Source organism: Hoplias malabaricus, chromosome 11 (genome assembly GCF_029633855.1).
Source record: "Hoplias malabaricus isolate fHopMal1 chromosome 11, fHopMal1.hap1, whole genome shotgun sequence".
Taxonomy (NCBI): Eukaryota; Metazoa; Chordata; class Actinopteri; order Characiformes; family Erythrinidae; genus Hoplias; species Hoplias malabaricus.
Genome location: NC_089810.1, coordinates 32,585,332 through 32,611,902, shown reverse-complemented (window position 1 = coordinate 32,611,902; position 26,571 = coordinate 32,585,332). Strand labels below are relative to the sequence as shown.

The following is a 26,571-nucleotide window of genomic DNA, read 5'->3' as shown; positions in this document are numbered from 1 at the left end:
TTTTGCAAATTACACCTAGCTGATGCCAGAAAAAGCAGCTGATGGATGAACTTGCATTCATGGTTGTTGCAGCTCATACTTTATCCAAACTGCAATAGGAATTCTTTGGAAAGATGGCCAGAACTGACCCCATCATGGGGACATGGGGACTCGAGGTTGTGTGGGAGAGTTTTCACAGAGTAATGGCACCAGGCTCCACTCACAGACTGAAGTTAATGCTGGGAAGTTACGTCAAGAATACCCTGCTGTTTGTTTATGACCAGCCTTAAAATTATTCTGCAAGATAAACACAGGTATTCCTTCCAGAGCAATGACTCTTTCAGCTTCATTAAGTTTGCATTGGTTGCAAAACTGTTTGCCCTTCATTTAAAATGACAAGCATTTAAAGTGGTCTACACCAATGCCCTTCTTATTCCCTTACATAAGTGCATTTTACGGCCTGGTTTGCTTAGTTTCTTGTGCTTTGTTTACTCTCTTGTGCTCGCATCTTTTTCTTGTTTACTGGTGCATTTTAAACCCAAAATTGCCACAGGCAGAGAATCGCACAAACTCTTCATGAGATGAAAGAAGACTGCAGGTCAAAAAGGTTAAGAAACCAGAAGACAGCACATGGGGTATTAGCGGGAAGGGGGTCGTTTGTGTAAAACAGCATGGGGTACAGAGAGAGAGAGAGAGAGAGAGAGAGAGAGAGAGAGAGAGAGAGAGAGAGAGAGTGTGGGGGGTGTTAGAGGAACGTGTGGGCCTTGCTCCATGGGGCGTGCGTACACCATGTCCTTGGAAAAGCCTTAGCATGGAGTGTGCTTACTGTGCCTCCGCACTGGTAAACATTCCCACAAACACAGAGAGCGCCACTTCCCCAGCTGGGAATACACTTCCATACACACACACACACACACACACACACCTACCTTACGGAAGTTCTCTCTCCGATTCCTTCTCTCTTAACATATGAAATATTAAAAAGAATAATAAAGTAATGACCCTGAGGGCCTGTCTACACCTGGCATTAACACGCATTTTGTATTTGAATAGCATCTGGTTTTACTTTGACTGGATTCTGTTCACAAGTGTCCATGTCCCCAGTCTGACCAGATGAGATCCGATTTTACTTTCTCATGTAAAAAGCACACCAGCGCGTTCATCATTTCTGTTTTCCTTTCTCTAACCTGCTGTAAACAGGGTTTCTCACTTCCTGCTTCCAGTATATTATATGGTTTCAAACCTTAGGAATACATGTTTAAAACAGGCAGGGAATCGTCTGCAGGGGCCGAGGAAAAGGCTGTGCCCTGCAGCCGCTGGGATTTCTGCAGTGCTCATAGCCACCACTGTCCAGAGAAATGTTCAAACATGACAGAGGAGTCAAGACTGGGAAAGAATTGTGTCCAGTTTCAAGGACACAGAATTCCTTTGCGTACAACGACAGACATTTGAGTCTGGCCACAAAATACATACCTATCCCGACACAGAAAACGCATTCTGTTTACACTCGTGTTAAATGTGGACAAGATCACCTCAAACATGTCTGGAGTCATCTGGTTGTTTTGGGGGTGTTTACACCTGGCTTTTCCTGTGGACAAGTGAAATCGGAACGAGATCCAATCACCAAAAACAAGGCCAAATTTATAGACTTTCCTCCTCACCCAAAACACAGTAAATCAATTAAGACTGGTGCTATGTCTGAAATGTCTTTACTCTCGGGCTACCACACTGAAGTAACTAACAAGTAATGGTAGCTTTACCAACTCAAACAATTAGCACTGGCCAAATTGGCAAAAAACAGTCAAGTCCTCTGAGATAGGCTTCCTCCTGTGGACCGTTTTGCATCACTGTCCACTGAGTAAAAGACACATGGACAATAATACCCTGCACAGTTGCAATCTGCAGCAGGGCGGTCAAGTCTGAATGCTCGGCCAACTACAACTAAATGCAGCTTTGTTTATGCTGACCCCTGGGGTATAAGTTTCCATTACTTGGTAGCACATTTGCCACGTAGCAGAAGTGTCAGTAGTCACAGACACCAGCATGTCTTGTCTGATGAAGTACATGTGGAATGAGGGTGAGAATATAGGACGATAATATATCAATATTGATAATCTATATTAACCAATTTGGGCTATGGTAAAAGTGTGCCGAATTATAATTATTGTGTTAAAAAAGGTTCTGATCTGAGCTGATCTAATGAAATATAGCAGTGGATCTACAGGGGGGTTATGCTGGAAATGAACAGTCACGTGCTCAAGCCATAAATACCTGAAGGAAAGAAGAGAGAGAAAAGATAGAGAGGCTCCAAACTTCTGGCACTATGTTTCAGATTCAAAAGGTAAAACACATCTGTAGGGCCTACACTGCATCATGAGATGTGCTGGCACATACCCACTACATTACAGCTGCTTATCCACTTTCCATGAGTGGCGTGCCAGCTGGAGATCATTAATGACACCCATGATTTCCGCAATTTCACTCTTGCAAAAAAAAACACACATTACACTGCCACTTGACCCTCACAGTCACACGTGCTTCTGGTTGTGGTAATACTCTCCAAAACAGTGGTGATGAAAATCTGCCACAAAAAAACATAGCAAGTTTTATTTGGGGGTGTAGATCAAAATAAAATGAAACTCTAACTAGACTGATACTAACTCTAAAAAGTTCTAGTATACCCCATGGGCTGTTGTACACAATAAAAAAAGTGCAGGAAGATTCAGAGGAATAACAGTAGATATGAATGACATGCCAGACATGGATGATAACAACAACATTTGTGCGTGTGTTTGTTTGTTTATCATTTACTCAGGGTATCTCAATAAATCGCAGCCTTGGGAGGAATGCTGAAGCCAACCCACTGCTTGTTATGAAGTGCCTCTGATGCAATGCTACTCACAAGCTTAAAACACTGGAGAATGCAAACTGCTAAGATCTGTCACATCAGCTGAGTGAGGCAGACAGATGGATGGGGGCATTCTAACTACCCAGAGTTTGTGGTCAATTCTCTCTCTAGTGCTATTTTCACATAAGAACTCGAGAAAACGTCCAGAGAATCAGGTCCTGATATGTTCTGGAGTTGAACGTTCACACATGTAGCGTACAGCCGGAGGTAGTCCATGTCAAACGCTAGGTTCAGGTTTGGGCGGGGCCTGTGTAGCATGTGTGGGAGTCACATCATAATTCACTGTGATTCAAACAGGTACTCACTCAGATATTAACCGGAATTTGCACAGAGGGGTTGGCAGTATAAATTCCGGGTAACGGACGATTGCGTTCACACATTCCACTCTTCTGAGTAAAGTCTGGAAACTTTCTGGGTTACTGTGCCTGTGTGAAAGGGGCTCAGGACTCCCCTTGTACTGCTGAGGCATCACCAGGAAACAAACACACAGTCTCCTGCTGACAAAGCCAACGTTTAGACCTCTGCACTGCTCAGGGGCCCATGGCTACAATCATTTCTGTATGCTTTTGCATTACTGTAAATAGGACTGATGCGGATAGGTATGTTAGGCTGATGGAGAGTGTAACAATTCACATTGACAAAATCAAATTTCAAACCCTTCAACTAATATCCACTTAATTAATAATAAGCAGTCAGCTTACAGCTAATTCATTGGATACACACTTACCAACAAAGTGGACACCACTAGGGCAACATAGACCATGCTATTTACAGAAGCTAATATTCATCTTTTTATTTCTTGCCTTGGCACCTGTTAAATTACATTCATAAACTCAGGCAGTTCTTTATTTATACAGTAAAAGTTAGAGCTCCTTTTATGTGCATGTCCTTATACACAATAATTTCACTTAATGTGTGGTCCCCTTTTTAACTGATAAGCTTTGGGACAAAATAACAACTAAAGTCTGTGACCCACTGACTTGAGTAAACTCTTGCTTCACTGCGCTGAGACGCTTTGCCAAGCTTTGACTGAATCCATTTCCCTGGTAGCTGTTTGTTTTGGGCGGGGTTTCTGACTGCAGTCCCAGTTATGCAAGTGAAAAGCATGCTTAGTTTAATACAAATCCAACTCGGCCACTCCAAGGTTCTCAGCATTTTCGCCAAATGATTCTCCAAATTTTGCATTTGAAATTTAGAGGAAGATAAGCGATTTGGGAATTGGGCACCAAACAAAACGACAGTCTGAATAAGGGATGTAACAAAATGCATAGAGTTAAATTTAATTGTATCCCAGTATGATAGTGTACTATTTAGTCACTTGAGGATAAAATATTAAACCTGTTGCAGAGTGGCAGACATCCTACAGACACTGCTTTCAAATACTTGTCTCAAATATTGTGCTTTTTTTCAGTCTGAATAAATTACATTTGCACCATTGCCACTTGATACAGTTAAAGTAGAGAGAAGTAAAAGCTGTGGCTGCTGCTGCAAACAGATTCAAACAGATTAAAGCCAATAACAGAAAAGACGAGGGTACTGATAACAACAGAATATCGATAGACTTGAACGAAGAGAAGCATTAGGATATTGAATAAATTATCTCAGTGGAAGAGAATGTACTAAAGTCCAGTGGGCACATTTTGTGTGTAGATCAGCAGGTCAAACTGCGTGTGTAAAATGCAGTGAAAGAAGACTGTCTGCAGTGTGGACTTTACTCTGAATCGATTAGCTTTTCTTTTGCCTCATCAGTACACACACTGTGCCAAACACACACTTGCACACAGAGAAGACACAACACAGAGATACTTGCTCTAGATATTACAGAGATACTGTAATTAAAAGGAAAGGTAGAATCACAAGGAGTTGGAATGCTGTTCAAAAGTTTAAAATGTAGCAGACAGGGAGTGGCTGGGTTTGTTTTTGTTTTTGTTTTGTGTGTGTGTGTGTGTGTCCTGTTCAAACTGGACAGGTAGATAAGCATAAAAGCCCAGATAGAAAACAAATGAGATGTCTGACATTTAAAATCATCCAGAGGAAAGGGGGGGGGGGGATCAATTATCAGCATAATGCCAAGCACACACTCAAAACAAAGAGTGCAAAGCTTATTGACCACAAGCACACGTAACAGGGCAATACAGACACTGCTACAAGAACCGAACCAATGTAATGTAATATAAAATATTAGGCATGCACCTGAAAAATATTTAATAATGATTATTCCTAGACATTTATATAATGTACAGACTATATCTGCCTGGATTGGCATAAAAGAACAGTACCACATTCATGTTCATAGAGTTACCACCGCATTAACACCAATGAAATACAGACATTTCATGTCATTTTAAAGCCTTGGTCAAAACCATATGGTTTTAAAAGTGGATACACTCTCCCCTCTATCCACAATGGAACAAATTTTGCTTTGGTTGAAATACCACAAGGATTAAACCCCACACCCCTGCCCCTGTCTAAACAGCCCTGTTAAGAATAGCCGGTTTCAGTGGCTGGACAGCGCTGTGATTGGAGAATCTCAGAAAAGGAGGTGTGGCGATTCTGAAGTGCCTGCAATTTACCGATTTCAGCACAAAATCAGAACAACTCATTGCATGCCACATTCTCAACTTTGACAGATCATTAAACACTGACTGGTTTGTCTTGTTTCACATTGTATGGGTTGGTAGGAGCTCCAGATCCTCAAGTTAAATGTCCTAATGCACTCAAAAATAATCATAATACAGCCTTTCTTTAGGGAATGTTCTGCCAATAATTACATGATTCTGAAATTACTGTCCACTCTTAAACATTATGTATAGATCTCTCAGGAACCAAAATTATTTTTTCCATGGCATCATACAAATTATCCTTTATTATTAAGAGTGTACTAGGTGTCTGTAATACATTAAAAAGGTGTGTGAATCAATGGATAGTATCCCAACTACAAAAACCAGTTTCTCATAATGATTAACAAACGGCAGAGAACACCACAACCACAGAAACAAATTAACTCCAGCCATTGGGATTAACTCTGCCATCCCAACCTGTTCTGCTACTTGCCTAAGCATAGACATTTCCTCTAGAAGAGACTGACAATAGTCTTATATTCCCTGGACTGAAAATCAGTGAAATCTTATCTTATTTCTCTGTTCTAAAACGTTCTCAGGCACATGAAAATAGAACAGGACAAGTCATCAGAAGGAAAGAGACTGGGTAATACACTACTCTGAGTGAAAAGTTGTCTATATGTATAACGCACACTAACAATAACAGTCTATAACTGAATGTTCCCATATGCCTGTAAAGACTATAAACACCCTCGCCTCAACCTCCGTGGAGCCGTGTAAACATGGAAATATAGGGCAAAAAAGTGGAAAACAGGAAGCAATGTCAAGTGACCCCTCTACACAATGTGAAGGTTTGCCTTTTCCAATAAAATACGTCAATTGGTCTTTTTTCAAACACATATTCACTGCCTCAAATCAATGAGCAAGAGTTAGGGCATGTCTCAGAATAACAAATACTGTGTCTGGATGTTCAAAACATAACCCAGCACTGTGATAATAAAACTGTCTAACTTACAGCCTAAAATGGGCCCAACTTATAGCACTGCCTGGTGCTCTTGGTTACATCATTTCACACTCTGGTCACTAACAATGCAAACGTTGTGGCCTGAGGGGCCACTTGCCTTGGAGATGTTTTTTTTCCTCCAGAACTCCATACACTCAAAGCATCATCACCATTAAACAAATACTACTCTGAACACTTTTCTGTTGCATGGCTCTGCTGCAATGACTAAGATTTGTGGGAAATGATAATAAAAACAAATCGGTTAACAATGAAGATTACAGGAAAAATGAACTGGAAAGTCCAGGGTTGAGTGGAGAAAAAGGACTGGTGTGGTTCTTTTGTATGATGAGATATCGTACTGAACACGTCGGCAGTTTCCAAGACACACAAACAATAGATGCTCATTCTTTACCAAAAGGAACTCCTTCAGAAGCTTGGCTGCAGTCTCCAACAGAGGCACTATTACAGCGTGATGATCTTCAGTGATCCAAATAAGAAACCCAGAGGGTTGACTGATCAAAGACTCAATATACTGGATCAATATACTGTGAAAAAAAGCTTTACTGGGTTCTTTTGGTAAATATTATTTATGACATACAAATACGATATAAAAATAAAAAAAAAACGTGGAAACCTCTGGCCTAAAAAAACTAATAAATACAATATGGCAGTATGTCAATGTATATGACCTTACAATTCTTTATAGAAATCTGGCTACACTTTCATACCTTGGCCACAAGACTCTTTGGCTTTGTGGTCTGAGTATTTGTCTACACTTGGCCGAGAACAATACAATGGAATTAATGTGGGTGAGAGTAGTATACCCAGTTACTGATACCACAGCCATTATATCAAATTTATGCTAATAAATATCAGTTTACATATCAGGACTGAAGGCTGCTGAACAAAGTAGCATTGAGTTGAAAAGCTTTATATTTTATGCTACATCTACAGCACCCAAGCACTTAAACACATGTTAAACACAAACAAACACTTTAAATCACCTCACTTTTATGCTGCAAAGGGCTATTACTGGACTGATGCATAATACAGCCATTGCTGCTGTAAACTTACTGAAGTTTTTTAGTACAATATGTTCTAACAGTATTGTATTGCCTGCTGTCTGTTGCTCTCTGTGTGAACGTAGCACCATGTCCCGGAGGCTATATTTCTCGTCTTAGTCAACACGTTTGTGGTAAGAAAAGAATGACAAAGCTGACTGAGTTTCTTCTTCTTTTCTTTTTCAGAAGCACTGCAGTGGTTTAAAACATACCACTAAAACATGGAACCACTTTACTGACTTCTCCTTGTAGCTTTGTTTTTTACAAAAAAGGTTCAGCACTTACGGAAACTTCCAGAACCTTCACTATAATCACTGGTGTGCTCCACCTACATTCTCACCTGAAACACACAGGCCACGTCAGAGTGGTAAAAAATTACAAACAGGGAGAACATGCTTGCAACGAGAGAAAAGACGGTCTGTTTTTGGGCACATCAGTTCACAGTGCACAGACCATGAACAGCCTTCCTTCAGGACCTGAAAGATAGAGAGCATCTAACTTTTGGGTGTTCAAATCATACAACAAGCATGTGTGTTTAAAAATGCATGTTTTACACACTCACATTCACCAAGTAATCCTTTCAAAACTGTCTGTAAAAACATACCCACAGGAAACAACTGCGCAGTATGAGACAGCTGTGTCATCTCCTCTCAGAAACACAACTTTGCTCCATCAAGTGTTAAACAAGAAGCAACCTGCTGCCACCACAGGTATTCATGTATCTCCAGGTAACAAAAAACACAGTGGAGCAGCCTGGCACCAATACTGCTATATGGATTTCAAACATGTGTGATATTCAAGGCCACTGCGCTCCAAGCTGGTGAAGATAATCTTAATGAGACAAACAAACCCTTTAGCTGAATTACTTGCAGATGTTTCACTGTGGTTTCACCAAAGCACATTCACGAAAATATACTATATTGCCAAAGGTTCACTCAACCATCTAAATCATTGAATTCAGGCGTTCTAATCACTTCCATATCTACAGGCATATAAATCAAAGCACAGTCATGCAAACCACTGCTACAAACAAGAGTTCAATTAATTCCAGAGTGGTAACGTGATTGTTGCAAAGGTGGCATCCTTTGTACAGTCATGAAATTTCCTTGCTAAATATTCCACAGTCAACTGTTAGTGGTATTATAACAAAGTGGAAGCAATTGGGAACGACAGCAACTCAGCCACGAAATGGTAGGCCATGTAAAATGCAGTATCAGTGAATGTTGAGTTGTATAGTTCATCACTACAGACTTCCAAACTTCATGAGGCCTTCAGCTTAGCTCAAGAACAGTGTGCAGAGAGCTTCATGGAATGGGGTTCCATTGTCGAGCATCTGCATCCGAGCCTTACATCACCAAGCACAATGCAAAGTGTTGAAAGCAATGGTGTAACACACCACTGGACAGGGCAATGAAGATGTGTTATCTGGAGTGAAACATCATGCTTCTCCATCTGGAAAGACAATGAACGAGTCTGGGTTTGGCGTTTGCCAGGAGAACAGTACTTGTCTGACTTCATTGTGCTGAGTGTAAAATGTAATGTAGGGGTATTATTATGTGGGGTTGTTTTTCAGAAGTTTTGACTGGCTTGCACAGCGTCCTGGACTCAACCCAATGGAGGTGGTTTTAATGTTATAGCTGATGCTGTATATCTTATAAAAGGACTGTGCGAGCAGCAGTTTATAACTTAAAGTTTAAGTAAAGAGTGGTTTAAAAAAGCTTACATAGAGTTTTACATTCATCTGACTCTGAGGTCAGGGACCTGTATGTAGATGTAAGCAAGGGAATGTTTGAACATAAATTTAACCTGTACTATCACTAACATTTGCTGAGCCTAAACACAAAGCTTCAGACACTGACAGCTCCTTTTAGCTGAGCTCAGCTTTAGCCGATGCCCCTTCAGGATAAGAGAAGATAAAACACACAGCGAGGCAGAACTAATCACTCTGTTACACTCTGGTCAAACATGATAATACATTACTGAACTTCTTCACACTGGGGACTTAAAGCAACACTAGATAGTATTTACACCTTAACATTACAACTTCAAAATCGATGTCATGCTCCGTTGACCTGTAAAAGGGAGAAATGAGCCTCCGTCTTTTTAATCCAGGCTCAGCACTGCAGAATCTGCACTATGTACATTTTGGGGGAGGTTATTTACCACCGTTACATTTTTAACTTAGGCATAAGCAATTATTTTACCATTTGATTTCTAATCAGAAAATCCAGAGTTTTTGAGGGGTTTTAATGGCCCTTTGATCCAATTCAAACACTGTGTGTTTGTTAACAGCAATCCTGCAAACTCCACCTGGAGAATCTATGACAATAAGGCAGTTAACTTGAATGAGACCTGACAGACGAGGATGAACCCCTTTGCCTATCATTTATCAATCAATATAAAGCTATATAAGGTTTTCACACTAATTCCAATATTATCGAACAACACTAATAAATAAACAATAAAGAAATCAGTCATCAACACCTTTTTTGGTTACTGCAAAAGTCGGGTGATGCAGTATTACCCTGCAGTGTTCACACTGTCCTTCTGTATTGCAATGGCTCAAATGAAGCCTAAAGGACATTTCTGTTAAAGTCTTTACCGAGGGAAATGCTGGGGTCATTCGGGCTGCTGTTAACCCTGTTTAACACTGCAGCTTTTCATGGGTTTGTCTAAGATCAATGTAATTGCCACAAGGTCCCAGTGACATTGGCAAGCCCTGTAATTACAAAGCAGAAGGTCGGAGGCATGGGTTGCAACAGAAACAAAGTGAGTATATCTTAGTGAGTGTTTCTGTCCAGGTTTCCTGGCTCGTTGCACAAGGCCCACTGAGTTGGACATGGCCTCCGGCTGGAGAAATGTGTGGACTGGGTAGAAAAGGGCTGGATTACAAGCCTCAGGGACACGAGTAGACGCTAATGAAAGAGTCCTGTGGTCGAAAATAGCCCTCCTGCTAAAGTTCGCACTGGCACAACGAACAGGGTGACTACAGAGTCATTCACACAGCAGCTGTGGTGTGGTCATGGGAGACATGACCTGAGTGAGACAGAGCGCAGGGGACTCAGAGACAGTGACACACATGCTGAGAGCATGTCTTTCATCTCGGTGCATGTGATAGCCCAGAGGAAGCTTTAAAAACAGAGCGGCATAGCCTCCAGGTACCAACCAGTGAAGGTTCAAAGATACAGGTGAAGATAATAAGAGTATAATATAAGATGGCAGAATATTCAACAGAGTAAGAAGCACAGACCCAGACCTCCACTAGCTGTCTATATCGCTACTGTTCACCTTTATTTCTGTCCCAAACTATAAGATAAACTGGCCAATTTTTATGCCGCTTGTTCCTCAGGATACTCACAAAAGGTCTCCTGATTTCAGGGTGATAGCAAATGATGACCTTCCCAGATTCTCCAATCCTGTGCGGAGTTCATAATCCAATCTTTACTTCTCCAATCTTCTCGCATGGAGCTGGGTCCTACTTGATTTCAAACTGTAAATATGAAACATTTTTCACAGCAAAATGTGTGGGGTGTCTCACGTTTTCAATATCTGTGACAATTTTTTAAAAATCCTATAGTGTGGACCAAGCTTTGGAAGGAGATGAGCAAGCTTGTTTCAAACTAATATTCAAAAACTGAGATAAATGTCCTTTTTATTTTCCTTTCTAACCCTGTACTTCCTGAAGCAGAATACAAGAACGTTATAAATGCGGGTAAAAGTGATGTCAAGATCCTGGAAGGGCTGGTCATGTGGGGTTATTCCAAGCTGCTTGGAACAATCCTGGTTAATGATCAGACAGGCTGGTAGTTGGCCACAGTTACTATAACGTCTTAGTCAAAGCACTATTCATCTGACTGACTTTCGAGATGGCTTTGGTAAGCCGCCAGCAAAACGCAACAGGAACTAAAGATTAAGAGAAACTTGTTGTAAGTGTGTACTTTAAGCGGCCACAAAAATCAGCGGGTTAAAGTACAACATTTACAAATACAATTACCAGCTTCGCGTTTGGCCTGGAGTTATCCTTCAGGGTGGCAGCTGTCTACAAGCAGGGCTGGATCTTATACTGAATGTGTTGAAATTTATTCACCAAGGGCAACCTTCTTTCACTGCACTTACAGCAAGATGAAAAGGAAGAAGAAGAAAAATTTATGTATATTTCCTGATTATTTAAAAGTGCACAGACCACTTTGGCATAAAAGCACACTGCGTGTCCTGCAGATATGCAGAATATTCCCCACTCTGGATGACTACAAAGCCATCAAAACATGCTGATTCATTCTCACACTTCATGTTCTAAATGAAGTTGGTGTAGGCTGGAGGGCGCTCCAAATTGAAGAAATTCACATCACGCTTCCAAGGCTACGTTCACACTACCTTATCAGATTATTAATTAATTCATTCATTTATTGTCTGTAACCTCTTTTAAAGTTCAGGGTCACAGTGGGTCTGGAGTCTACCCAGAATCACTGGGCGCAAGTCCTTCACAGAGCGACTCTCTCATTTCGAGTCACCAATCCACCAACCAATGTGTGTTTTAGGACTGTGGGAGGAAACCAGAGCACCAGGAGGAAACCCACAGGGACACAGGGAAAACAGATCAAACTCCTCATAGTCAGTCACCTGGAGTGGGACTAGAACATCCTGTGTGACTGCGACACTACCTGCTGCCCAGCTCAGATTAGCATCACTTAAATATGTACTCTATATATTTATACATATCCAATTTGTGGTCATGCAACATGAATGTGAACTGCCAGATCTGATTTCATGCGTCTTTCTGCTAGTACGCATGCACTTGTCGTCATCATCACCAGCAGCGCAGCAAAACAACATTTGAGGAGAAGTTTGAGCTGCAATGCAAATGTTCCCTGCATAGTGCACTCTACAGATTATAAAACTAACAGAACACCCAGACTGGGCACTAGATCTAAACTGTTTTATGATTCGACATATAACAAGTTACATGAGTGCAGAAACCTTTATTTTATGACCTACACTGCGCGTTACATAGGGTGGAGGGGTGCAACAGTAAAAGCAAGCCAGCAGGCTTTTTTAAACTTCTCATCCTAATCACGTACCGTCTATGAGCTGTTTGCTGTCCTCCAGAGCAAAACAATATGCACACATGATCTAGTAACTTGTATGAGGCTTATAATATGAATGCAACCCAAGCTACAACAAACAAATCATTTTTCAGCAAAGCACTGGCCTATTATAAGAAACCTGTTTGTGGTCCAGAGTACTATTTATTTTTTTACTATTGAGTTATCATTGGCATTTAAATGTCAGAATGAAACATCTGCCCCAAGAAATCTCCAACCCTGCACTATTGCTCACAAGCAGTCACATGATGAAGGACTGGAGGGAGAGAGAGAGAGAGAGAGAGGGAGAGAGAGAAGGAGAGTGAGGTGGAGTGCTGTAGGAAACAAAGCTGTAAAACTGGGAAGTCACAAAATATCAGGAAATGGAGCTAAGACCAGGCCTGAATAGTCCAGTAGAACCAAGGGAATATCACGGTACTTCCTCAGTCCTTACCAACAACAGACCTGTGAGAGAGCGTGAGAAACAACCCTTCTCAGCCTGTATTAAGAAGATACGCAAACTGAGGCTCAAACAATATAGTGGTTATAAAAGTTTTTGTGTAAAGTATAATTGTAATTAAAAATGTAATTCCTCCAGTCATTTTATGTAAGTGTTGAATAGAATACTAAAAAAAAAAACATTTTCGCCATCATCTAAACCACAACTCAAACAAACTTTTGGATACAGTACTATCCCCAAGACCAGGAAAAAAAATATCCATTAATGTGCTCTTGCAGAGATTTTTCCATGACCAATAAATCCAATAGTTTCTTAGTTGCAGTTTTCAAATTTTTATTGTTTTGTTGAATAAGATGACAACTGTAATTTTTATTACGATGCAACCATTACCATAAGCCAACAAGCAAGAGAGCAAGAGAATGCTGGTATTTTTTTATAATATCTATGTTAGTTTTGTGGCTCGAGGACACAAAGGCTAGAGTGAGTGTGTGTGTGTGAGAGAGAGAGAGAGAGAGAGAACGCACGCAAGTGTCTGCTGCTGTGTCACCTGACTGACAAGACAGCTTTTTATCATCCGCCTTAAACTCATATAAACCATTACCAATGTTCTCAGATAACTTTCTCAAGAACTTACAACACATCACCAAAATGCCGAACAGGCCTGAATGTCCCCAACAGAACTACAGAAAACCCTAATTGTCCGAGCTGAACGCTTGAAGTGCTTACCAACCACAATTAAGTGATTAGGTTACATTCAATTGCACAAGTTTCTTTCCCTCTCAAAGCTTTTCTCAGAACATCCCGTTTCTGGCATCAGCCCAACTGCTCATGAAGCTAATGAAAGCCCTGGTCTTTCTCACTGCCCACCCTGGCCGTGGCATACTAACTCAGTGAAGCTAAGAGCAGTTTGAAGAACGGGCCAGTGGCGATAAAGCAAAACCAAGAGCTAAGGCTTTAACTCGTTAAAATGTACTCTCTCCTGGTTCTTGGTTGTCTGTGAGTCAGCATGACACTACAAGTCTGAGCAGGACTGGTCATACTTAAGCTCCATTATGTGACACAGTTACATGCTGCAGTTCTCCACAATGTTGTTATTCACTGGACGCTGATTCTTTTTTGGAGAAACTCTGACTTGAATGGTTATACAGCTGCCTTTTCCTGAACGGTATAAGGACCAAGGGGGAGCACTACATCTTCAACACAGAGGATGAACAGTGCTTGCTGGGTTATAGATACACAAATACATTGGTATTTATTTATTTATTTATTTATGTTTTACTGCTTAGACCAAGCACTTTCAAGACACCCAATAAATCTTATATTGAGTGCTTTAAGCACTCCAATCAGCTCACAGATAAAGTATAGGCCAAAGCTCACAGGCCAAAGTATAAGACTGTGAACCTGTTTAATGTCAGAACGAACTACATATCCCACAAAGCATTGTGAATGGGTTCAACCAATGACTTTCACCTAGGGCTGGACGATATGGACAACATTTATATCACAATATATTTCTCAATTTTGGTTTCTTTGTGTAGAATGGGGGAATAAAAGCTAATTTTAAAAAAATTTAAAAAAAATTGGAAGTCAGTTTTATTCATGGTTAGAACATATCAGCAACCCACCGTCTCTTGCTCATGGTAAGTGTACATTGGCTGGATAAAATGTAATAGATTAAAATAATAATAATAAAAAAGCCCTATGATGATTATGAATGGGATTTTACTCTTTTACATAACACACTGCACAAACTTTCAATTTCACCTCACCATCACTCCTCAGTCTAGATGTTCCAGCTCTGCTCCATGTGCAGCCCATGCTGAAGCATGATGTCATGATGTGTATAAAAGCTTCTCTCCCTCCTCCGGACGTAATGAAAACCGGTAGCACTGTGGTGTGTCGGAATGCAGTTGTTATGAAGTCACTGCTAATGTGATCAAGTGTCATTTTGATCACAAGAACCTTGGAAGAGTGCCCTGTGCCGCTTTCTCTCTATTCTGCACCCCTCCGCTGATGACGGGTAACACAAGCCATTTTCAAAGGCTTGGCACTGGGGCGTTCATTTTTGATTAACATGATGGTATCATAACGATTCTACGGCAAACAAGTAGCACTAGTAGAACAAGATGAGCTCAGCCTGTGTTACAGCATCCATCATATTGTCAGTGTATACATTTATTAGATGTACAAATATGTTTTAAAGTTGTGTGTATGATAAATATGTAATTCACCATTCAAACGTTCTCCTGCTCTTTTGTCATATTATGGTATCCATTGCGTAGTATTAAAAATTAAAACTGTCATTTTAATCAACAAAAATAATTAAACAGTGTGTCTGAAAATGGCGAGTGAGTAGAATTTATTCCATTAAGGTGCTGCAAAAGCATTTGCATTTATTTGCTCTGTTCTTGGGGATAATACTGTATCCAAAAGTATGTAAGAGTTCTGGTTTAGATGATTTGAAGATGATAATTTCGATGATTTTGGTAGCTCCCGTGAACATAGCGTATTAATACTTAATATTCAGTTTTTGGGTTGTTTTTTTTGAATGGAATGACTGTTGCCATTTTTAATTCCACACAACAGTTACCATAAAAAGAAGAGAGCGAAGGAAAGTTGGACTTTGAATAACAATGTTATATAAAAATGCTTTAAAATGTGTACACCTAGACTTCTGCAGATGTTCCGATTCAGGATATTTATTATTTTAATCATGCTACAAATGCAAACATTGACATTTATTGGTGTAGAGGGCTTGTCTGGGCAGGGAACCCAACTCAAAGAGCAACTACTACACTCAGAAAAGCCCAGTCTTCTGCAAGAACACTACCAACAAAAACATGATCAACTTATGAACACTGTATGCATGTATGTATTATAGTTTATGAACTCACCATGTCTCCAGGGGTCCTTTGGCTCAACCGATCCAGAGACAATCTCCTCATCGGAAGGAAACGTTACCCTCTTGGCTCCGTGTTTAGCTCCGGCTCCCTCTTCCTGAGGCGGAGACGGAGAAACAACCTCTACGCTTGTAAAACTAGCAGGCATCCCATCACTCCCCGCTTCTGAAGGTTTCTGCGATTCCTTGCCTGCATCCGCATCTGATATAGGAGGGTTTCCATCTGTACAACCAGAAGCATTTTCCTGATTTGAAGCGGTCCCAGGCGCTGTCGGCGGCTCGGACTCTAAAACTCCACTTTCGTCCAGACATAAATCCACACCGATGTCCATGTCCCCCTCATCGGCCTCAGAAAACTGGGATTTGTCCCTGCTACTTTCCTGCTGTTTGTTGTCACTGGACACACTCTCGGGGTCTGTGCACACCACGGTGGGTGCAATGGTGACCCCATTGTTCTTCTGAAGAAACAGCTCCTCTTTACCTCTCTTATCATGGTTATCCTCAGCCCCTGAGTTACAGTCTGTCACTCTTGTCATAACTCCGTCGCCAAGAGCCTTGGCATCACCCGCTTGCCTCCCCGCATCTCCGTCCATTAAACGAAGGCTGGTGCGTGGAATGATTTCCTCCGAGATGTGCGCTGTAGTGTCTACACCACTTTTTGTGCTTGCATTGCATAAATCTACAGCTTGACCCTCAACATTCATCTTCTCATTTCAGGAAAGCCACAGTTCACCACTGACTGTGACTCCAGGAACTTTGTTTTGTTAGGTTTTGTTTTTTTTAGCCCCGTATACAGTCCAACATACAGCTCCTCTCCAAACTGAAAGAAAGAGTTCAGAACCTTTCTGATAAGGGCAACATGTTAAATATCACCTTCTATTCCCAGTATACACACATGTCCAACAATATCACAAATGCTCTTTCAAACAAAGAAGCGTTGTGGGATTTCATTCAGTCTTGTGACTGCACTAAGTGACTCCAAAACAGCACTGGACGTGAATGTACTCGGGATTCCTTCATGTGGCCAGAGAAGCACCTGTTGTGAGATTTAGGTTACAGAGAAGACAACAACATCAGAAATGTCACTGAAACTAGAGATTTCACACCGTCAAAGGTGAGAATGAGGCTTACGTATGACTAAAACGACTCAGAGTTACAGACGTTCAGGGTCAAGATCAAGATCAAACCCTCCCTGCTGAGAAAAGTCATTATAGTGTCTGTGAATGGTTCTTATTCCTTCCTGGCTCTGTTATAGTCTCTAATGGTCAGCAGTTGTTTCTGCTGGACTGGTAACACACTGTAAAGTGATATGTTATATGCCCTGACCTAGAGACAGGTTCCTGATATAATTCTGTTATGGTCTCTAAGGGTAAGTAGATGTAGTTGGTGGATTGATATCAGTGTTTAAAGTGTCCTGACCTGAACACATGTTCTTGTTGGTTCCTAGTGAAGTTCTTTATTGGTCTCTAATGGTATTTATTTCCTCATTCTGACCTACAGACCGGGTCTTGTTTGTACTTGATATAGTTCTGAAATGCACTCAAATGGTCAGCAGTTTTATTGGTGGACTGTTATCACTAGGTAAATTGTCGTGACTTAGAGAGAGAGGTGTAGTCAGGTTATAATCCTAGCCTAAAGACTAGACTACATTCTAACAAGACACCAGAGAGCAGTCTGTACATATTGTTTTGGCTTTCTAACGCGATTTAAAAGTGTCATGACCAAAGACTCTAACGACACTGCTGTTTTATTCTGTTAAATGCTAGTTTATAGGAGTTAAATCCAAACGTATTCTGCACTGACCTGTAAAAAACTGCCGAGTGCGCAGAGCGAGTAAAATATCCACAACAACATGAAGTCCAGGGCATTAAAGCGGGGAATGGCAGCCTCTCACGGCGCTTCCATGAGGCTCCCGTTAGCTGGCTGTTAGCAGCGGCCGCCGGCCTGCGCCAGCCCCGTCTCGGAACGCGGGGTAAGTCCGCCAAAAGCGCCGAAGAGGCTTCCCCCGAAGCGCACAAGGATTCCAGGCGACTCGGGGCTAAAACGAGACCGGAGCGTCACCGCAGCGCGGCGCATCGCAGACTTCAAGTCGGAGAAAACAGCGGCCGTCACCTCGAGCTGTCGGCGACCACACGCGCGAACCACCGCGGCCAGAGCCTCCACAGCACCCGTCCACAGCCAAAAAACGGCCGTCGACCCCGAGCTAACGAGCAGAAACAGAAACGCACACGCTCACATAAACACTCTCTTCCACACACTCACACTCCGAGTCCAGCGAGTGTTTTGTTGTTCATTTGTTCATCCGTCGCTACGTCATCACCACAGCGGCGGCGCTCGCGCAGCTTTCAGCGCCGCACTTTCGCCACAGAATCACTCGATATCCACTCGGTTCACTCGACTCCTCAAAGCACCCTCCTGTCCTCTCTCACTCTCCTACTCACAACGGCAACAGCGCTCCCCCACCGAGTCTGCGATTCCAACAGACCCCCCTCAGACAGCAGCCGCCCACATCTTCAGCAGCAGTTCAGTAAATATTCGAATAGGAATAGATTCCCATATTATCATAATCGGTTCAGATTCAAAGTATTTGAATCACAAGTCTGGCACGTGACCTGACCTGACCTGACGTCACGTCACGGAGGGCCGACAGTGCATTACATTTACCAAAATAAATATATATATATATATATATATATATACACACACACACACACACACACACACACACACACACACACACAAGGTTTATCTTTTTCACCCTGTTCCCTAAATGGTGGTGGTAGTGTGTTAGTGTTGTATTGGATCAGACACAGCAGTGACTACTATAAATAGGAACAAGGAGGTGATCAAAATGTTATGGCTGAGTGTTTGGTGTGCGTGAGTGTGTAGAACAACACATACGTATATGCTAAAAAATATGGTATAGCTGCACATGAGCCTGGGGTCACCATGACATATGCCGAGTGTTGGTCAGTAGGGTATAAAGTCCCCCAGCATTGGGCTATGCAGCAGTGGAACTCACAAGTGATGCACTAACAACACATTTCAGTCAATACTTGTTGGATGAGTTGGGGATATTCCACAAAACAGAATATCTTACTCAACCAGATCATTCAACCTAAAATCAATCCTGTTCAGTAGAAGGAAATGGAAGACATGTTCTTATTGGACAGCTCATCGTCTGGGCTTTCACCATTGTGAAATACTCCCTGGAGCATCAGTACCCGACCGAATGAATGCAATCAAATCTTAACAGCACTAGAGAGAGGTGTAGAGGGTCCCTATTACTGCCTCTGGTTCCATAAGAATGGATGAGCAGCTATCCACAAAAACTTTGGCCATTTGATGTGCATTGTTTGATGAAACATGAGAAAGGAGGTATGGATATGAATATTATGAACCTTTTAGTGTAGCCGTGCTCAGTGTCAGCGCAGGTCAGTAAGAAGATGAAGGCATTCACTCAGCATTAAACCCCTCCATTAAAGAGATTATTAAAAAAAATTGTGCACTGTCACTATTTGTTCGAATTTGTAATCAGATTTATGCTCATGGAGAGGTGGAGCACTGCAGTTGTGGCCTAAGCCCTAATAGTGGTTTGCACTACAAAGCCTAAAGAGGAATTGCATTGGTTTCTCTTAGTCTGTACATAACTCACATGTTGGGAGATAAATGGTCATTCATAGTTGTTCAGCGCGAAGTAGTTCATTGTAGATCAACTCACTGGTTTAATTAGTGATGGTGATAAGAAACAATGGGTTGTAACATAAACATGAAAAATGACCATTGTATTTACCATTCAGAATGACCACTGATCTGGCCCAGATCCTTTTATATTTAATAGAGATAAGCATTAAATAGCGGTAAAGCTAAAAACATGGATCCAAACATTCATTCATTATCTGTAACCGCTTACCCAATTCAGGGTCGTGGTGGGTCTAGAGCCTACCTAGAATCATTGGGCGCAAGGCGGGAATACACCCTGGAGGGAGTGCCAGTCCTTCACAGGGCAACACAGATACATTCACACCTATGGACACTTTTGAGTCGCCAATCCACCTACCATCGTGTGTTTTTGGACTGTGGGAGGAAACCGGAGCACCCGGAGGAAACCCACACGGATACGGGGAGAACACACCAACTCCTCACAGCAAAGGAAAACATGCTTCTCCAAAAAAGTACCTATACAGGAGGTGGAAAAAACATTCTTAACTTTCAATGGGTGTTCTCCCCATGTCTGCGTGGGTTTCCTCTGGGTGACTGTCTGTGAGGAGTGTGGTGAGTTCTCCCTGTGTCTGCATGGGTTTCCTCCAGGTGACTGTCTGTGAGGAGTGTGGTGTGTTCTCTCTGTGTCTGAGTGGGTTTCCTCCGGGTGACTGTCTGTGAGGAGTGTGGTGTGTTCTCCCTGTGTCTGCGTGGGTTTCCTCCAGGTGACTGTCTGTGAGGAGTGTGGTGTGTTCTCTCTGTGTCTGAGTGGGTTTCCTCCGGGTGACTGTCTGTGAGGAGTGTGGTGTGTTCTCCCTGTGTCTGCGTGGGTTTCCTCCAGGTGACTGTCTGTGAGGAGTGTGGTGTGTTCTCCCTGTGTCTGTGTGGGTTTCCTCTGGGTGACTGTCTGTGAGGAGTGTGGTGTGTTCTCCCTGTGTCCGCGTGGGTTTCCTCCAGGTGACTGTCTGTGAAGAGTGAGGTGTGTTCTCCCTGCGTCCGCATGGGTTTCCTCCAGGTGACTGTCTGTGAGGAGTGTGGTGTGTTCTCTCTGTGTCTGTGTGGGTTTCCTCCAGGTGACTGTCTGTGAGGAGTGTGGTGTGTTCTCTCTGTGTCTGAGTGGGTTTCCTCCGGGTGACTGTCTGTGAGGAGTGTGGTGTGTTCTCCCTGTGTCTGCGTGGGTTTCCTCCAGGTGACTGTCTGTGAGGAGTGTGGTGTGTTCTCTCTGTGTCTGAGTGGGTTTCCTCCGGGTGACTGTCTGTGAGGAGTGTGGTGTGTTCTCCCTGTGTCTGCATGGGTTTCCTCCAGGTGACTGTCTGTGAGGAGTGTGGTGTGTTCTCCCTGTGTCTGTGTGGGTTTCCTCTGGGTGACTGTCTGTGAGGAGTGTGGTGTGTTCTCCCTGTGTCCGCGTGGGTTTCCTCCAGGTGACTGTCTGTGAAGAGTGAGGTGTGTTCTCCCTGCGTCCGCATGGGTTTCCTCCAGGTGACTGTCTGTGAGGAGTGTGGTGTGTTCTCTCTGTGTCTGTGTGGGTTTCCCCCAGGTGCTCCGGTTTTCTCCCACGCTCCAAAAACACACGTTGGTAGGTGGATTGGTGACTCAAAAGTGTCCATAGGTGTGAGTGTGCAAGTAAATATGTGAGTGTATGAGTGTATGTGTTGCCCTGTGAAGGACTGGCACCCCCTCCAGGGTGTGTTCCTGCCTTCTGCCCAGAGATTCCGGGTAGGCACCGAACCCACCGCAACCGTGCATTGGATAAGTGGTTGCAGACAATGAATGAAAGAATGAATGAATTAACTTTCAAATAAAGTAAATGTAAGTAAATGTAAAATCATTGTATTCCAAGTTATGAAAAACTTCTGTTGGTCCATTTATCATGACAATTTTACCCAACGTGAAGGCCAACTTCTGCATTAAAATGAAATGTAAATTAAAAATTACAATAATGGAGACATTTTTCTATGGATGGAAAAAACTGCTCTTCTAAGGAGGTGCTAGAATCTGGATCTCCACCATGGACACCCCTTAAAGCAATTATAAAGGATGTCTACAAACTTAGTAAAAGTAATCATTGTCCAGTTTTATGCTTCGGAGAAACTGACCTCTCTTTCAGAACAAGTGCTAAAACAGGAGGGAAGTTAAAGTCATTAAAATACCAGCTTTAAATATAAACAGCAGAGGGTAGAAAAGCTCCCCAGATGGTTCTTAAATTTTCCTGCATTGGCCATCTGGCTGTTCCTGTGGTCTAATTTTATGTTCTTGAAAATTAGGAGAGACAGAGCCGATGTCGGTGAATAACCCTTATGTAATGATTGCAGTGTACAAACCATTGACCTTGGTCATAAAAAAAAAAAACGTTCCTACACATATAATCAAAGGGGAAAGAACAGCACGCTGTTCCTCAATCTTTTGGTGTTATTTCCATCTTCAGGTCTTGCTTTCTATTTGTTGCCAGGAGAGGGCAGCAGATCATTATAAAATACAGGTGCTATCCCTTGTACAAAAGTTGGTGGAATCCAACTGAAGGACATTAATAGTCTTCCCAGTCACCAGATTGTCTATAGAGAAGCAGAAAATGAAATAGGCTTCTCTGGAGCAAGTACACTTGATTTTAACGTATTTTTTTGCCCAATGCCAAGGGTTAGACAGAGGGCTATTGATCCCCACAGCATTAGGAAGTCTAGCAATGAAGTTGCTTTCTCTGGAGTGATGGAGCATCATTCAGAGTGAGTTGTTGTTTTCACTAAGCAGTAACACTGAATAACCTTTTAAATTAACTTACAGAATTATGTTCTTGTCCAGATAACAATGGCACCATCTATTCAGCCACAAAACAAAGAAATTCTATGTAATATTTTTTAACTTAATATTACAGCTTCAGAATCATTGTGATGCTCCACTGACCTGTAAAAAGGAGAATAAAGCCTCTGCTGTTGCTACTCCTGGCTCAACACTGCAGAAACTGCAATATGTAGCTTTTGGGGGTGGGGAGGAAACCGCCTTTAAGCTCAAATGATCATTTTGCTAATACAATCGTTTCAGTTCAAACAGATTTTGTGTGTATGTTAAAACAATCAAAACTATTGTCATCTCCTTCCAAGCAGGCTTGCGTGGGGGGCTCGCGGTCATCTCCGCACCTGCTGTGGGTCCTAGCAGTCTCTGTTATGGTTATACACAAGTGTTTAGTTAAAACAGATGGAGGCCTTCTCCTTCAGTGGCTGAAACTGAACAATGAAATATTGCCTGAGTTGTTTTGTCTTCACATTGTTACATTTCTCCGTCGTTTGCTGGGTCTGGATGTTCTCTGTCTGACAGTCTGTCTGTCATTCTGTCTGTCCCTCTGTGTTGAACAGTAAATAGGTAATGACCTCTTAAGTTTGAGATTTTGCATTTGCTGCGGACAGAAACAATTACCAGACCGCTCCAGGATTTCAGAGATTCCAGGCTTAATGTGACGAGCGAGGATGTAATTTAGTCGGGTGAGCGAAGAGAGAGCACAGGGACAGGAAATGGAGACCTCCCACGGGTGGACAAAAGTAAATATTTTAACATCAGATTGGAAGTGCTCGGCACAGCTTGTTTTCTGGAAGTCTTTTCTGGCCTTTCTCTATTTCCTCTGCGATTATTAATGTCTAGCTTTGTCATCTCCACGGTGCCCCGTGTGAGGAAAACCAACTGCATCCTTTCTTCATTTCCCTTTCCCTGAAAAAGTCTTATTTATCAAAAGCACATGTCACACTATGTTCATATGCCCAAATGCATAGATTGCAGTGCGACTCCAGAGCCCATGCGTTTAACTCATGGAAGTCATTTTGCTTTGAAAACTACTGGAGAACAAAAATGAAGACTAGGGGATTAGTTCAGTTCAGCTGCCCTTAAATTTGTGTACCATAAAAAAAGTTCTCAGGTGCTTGAAAATAAATCAATTCTGGGTCTGAAAGAAAGACAAATCTAAACAAATGATTTTATGGCTTTGTTTGTTGAGCCTCTTTGTCCCAAATGTTAAAAGAAATATTACTTTGTTTAAGTATATATTTATAGTACAATCAGTTTCTATTTATAAACATACAGACTACACTGAAAAAAATAATGTTCTTCATTTTTCTATGTCAAAGTGTTGCATGAAATTAAATCATCTGAATTCACATATAACATTTTTGTAACATGTTTTAATACTCAAATTATATCTCTTGATGTCGATGGTTTAAATATGGCGTCAAAATAGAGAACCAAAAAACGATTTCAATGTCATATTGTAATTGAGAAAACTGTCATTAATATTGAGAGTTATAAAAACAGGTTTGTAAAGATTATTTCTGTATATAATCGTCTATTTTGAGTTTAATATTCTTGAAGAATCCGTTTTCGCTTTCATTCCGCCTTTTGTCTGTTGCGCTTCTCTCAGTCTCGCTTTCGCTTCCAGAACTTTCTCGCTTTTGACTTTTGACGGGGGTCGGGATCTAGACAGTCATTGGCTGCTGAAGTTAAGCCCCGCCCACCCAGCAGATTCTGCACATCCTAACCCTGATTGCAAAATGACTCTAAGCCTCTATGAGAAACTGTGCAAAAAAGACATAATCGTTAATAAGTATTTGATATGGCTTACCTGTGTTTGCCGGTGGGTCTTTTTCCAATCAGGGTAAGATCGCTGAGTTCTCGCTGACGTAGCGGGGTGTGCAGAAACAGCTGGGTGGGCGGGGCTTAACTTTAGCAGCCAATGACTGTCTAGATCCCGACCCCCGTCAAAAGTCAAAAGCGAGAAACTTCTGAAGGCGGAAGCGCAACTGAGAAAAAGTGGAACGAAAGCGAAAACGGATTCTAGAATATTTAACCTAAAATAGACGATTATGTACATAAATATTCTGTTTACAAACCTGTTTTTATAACTCTGAATATTAATGACATTTTACTCAATTAAAACATGACATTTATTGGTTATGGATTCTGTTTTTTGGTTCTCAGAAATTTAGAACCTATTTTGACGCCATAGGTTCAATTTCATACAACCCTTTGACATTAAAAATAAATCCAAACTTTTTTATCAGTGTAAAGTTAGCAGATGGAGTTATTACTAAATAAAAGAACCAGAAACACAGACCTGTTACTTCTACCAAACATATTGGAGCAGTGGAGACCAAATCAGCCATTCAGCAGTTAATGGAGACATGTCCTCAGCATCTCCAGAGTAAATCACACCTATGATTAAGTTAATCTTCTGTAGAAATTACAGGTAGTGCTGCTGCATAAAGAGCTCCAGGGTCCTGTGTTCTATCCTCTCCTCACTCTCTGTGAGGAGTCAAGGTGTGTTCTCCCTGTGTCTGTGTGGGTTTCTCTGGGTTCTCTGGGTTTGACCCACATTCTAAACACATGTACTGGTAGATAGAAAGCGACTGTGTGAGTGTATGAAAATACATGCAGATGTGAGTTTGTGAAATTGTTCATATGTGTTTGTATGTGTGAGAGTGACTGGGTGAGTGTGTGATTCCGTGTAATGAAGTGTTCAGGGTGTGTTTCTGCCACAGCAAACTGTGACCAGGATGAAGCAGTTAAAGAAGATAAATGACTGAATGCACTTAATGGCTGTTTGGACTTGAAATGAAGTAAGTGAGTGGTCGCCGACTTTTGCACAACACTTTATTAAAAGTAAAATATGAAATATTTTAAAAATAGGAACCAAGCAGCAGTAAAATGTACATCAGATGTTTAAGCCTAAGGCCTACAGCTTCTGCAGAGCAAGTATAAAAAAGTAAATGTAATAAATCAAGTATAATAAACAGAGAGGGTCTGAGGTGAAAGAGGAGGTAAGGAAGGACAGAGGGAAGGTTGGAGTCCAGTTGTCGTAAAAGTCTGTCCATTTGCTTTCCAGTGGGAGCAGTCATTAAAGAGGGCTGTGGGGCTTGGCCGGCCAGTTTCGCGCACCGCTGCGGTCACTCTCTCTCCAGCTGACCGCTCGCCCACTTGCAGGTGTGGACATGCCTTATTTGGCTCTACAGGAAGCTTACAGGTCTAGCATGAGCTTCCTGTCAGGTGGGCTGCCGATTCCCAGAGTAAAGCCCCCTCGTCGCCGTCTGATTTATTTCACATCTACACCGTCAGGGAGCTTGTCTTTTCCTCAGTCCATTTCTGATCTCCTCTCCTCTGGAGATCTATTGGGCTGACAAAAGCCCCAGGAATTTTTCTGCTGCACACTGACAAGAAAACTGTAGTTCTTCTGGAGGTAGCTGGGTGGGTTAAAAAAAAAAAAAAAAAAAAAAAAAAAAAAAATATATATATATATATATATATATATATATATATATATATATATATATATATATATATATCAGGTATCGAAAGCGCTGCTTTAGACATTCATGCCCACCAAAGGTGTAAGGTATCTTTGTTTCTGACTTCTTGGCAGCTATATTTTGAAATATGTGAAAAATATATTATTTAGAATATAAAATTCTCAATTTAAATCACAAGCCAGAGTGGCCACACAGCCCCGGGGTCTCAAGGAGTTCATTGTTCTCCCTGGTCACCAGGATAGTGCTCTGGGTGGAATGGGATGGTGCATCAAGATGGACAACTGGAATAAAACCTGGGCAAAGTTGGCTATGTCGATGATTGGGGTAATATTTTATAATAAAGCCTGCATTTTAAAGAGTGCTTTCCCGGGCTTTAGAGTGTTGCTTCTCCACAAGAAAACAGAAGTTACGCTGTAAGGTCTGGGAGAACCAATCACTAATATGTTCTAATTTTTATGTAAAAGTTACATGGTCTGCACAAAGAAAATGAAGTGTTACCACGGGTTGATTGGCCTTGGTGACCACGCCAAAAGAGCAGTCAAAAGCGGAACAACTTTATATCCCAAAATAAGGCCTTATTCTTCTCAAAATGTTGACTGTGCTTCTTCTGAAATATAATGAGGTTTTTGGACTTAT

The 26,571-nt window shown here is 41.8% G+C and overlaps 1 protein-coding gene across 2 annotated transcripts in view; it reads right to left on the bottom strand.

Annotated features, from left to right (window-relative positions):
- The window catches only part of ppp1r37 (protein phosphatase 1, regulatory subunit 37), a 60,445-nt gene extending 42,158 nt beyond the window's left edge, over positions 1 to 18,287 (bottom strand). Inside the window, exons 1-2 of one of the 2 annotated variants that reach the window (XM_066684839.1) lie at positions 17,756 to 18,287; positions 15,948 to 16,988 (exon numbers count right to left, since the gene is read on the bottom strand). In XM_066684839.1, the coding sequence (XP_066540936.1) occupies positions 15,948 to 16,656 (709 nt within the window). In that variant the 5' untranslated portion in view covers positions 16,657 to 16,988; positions 17,756 to 18,287. The remainder of the gene's footprint in view (positions 1 to 15,947; positions 16,989 to 17,755) is intronic. The other variant, XM_066684840.1, reaches the window with a different exon arrangement.
- Between the last annotated feature and the right edge of the window lie 8,284 nt (positions 18,288 to 26,571).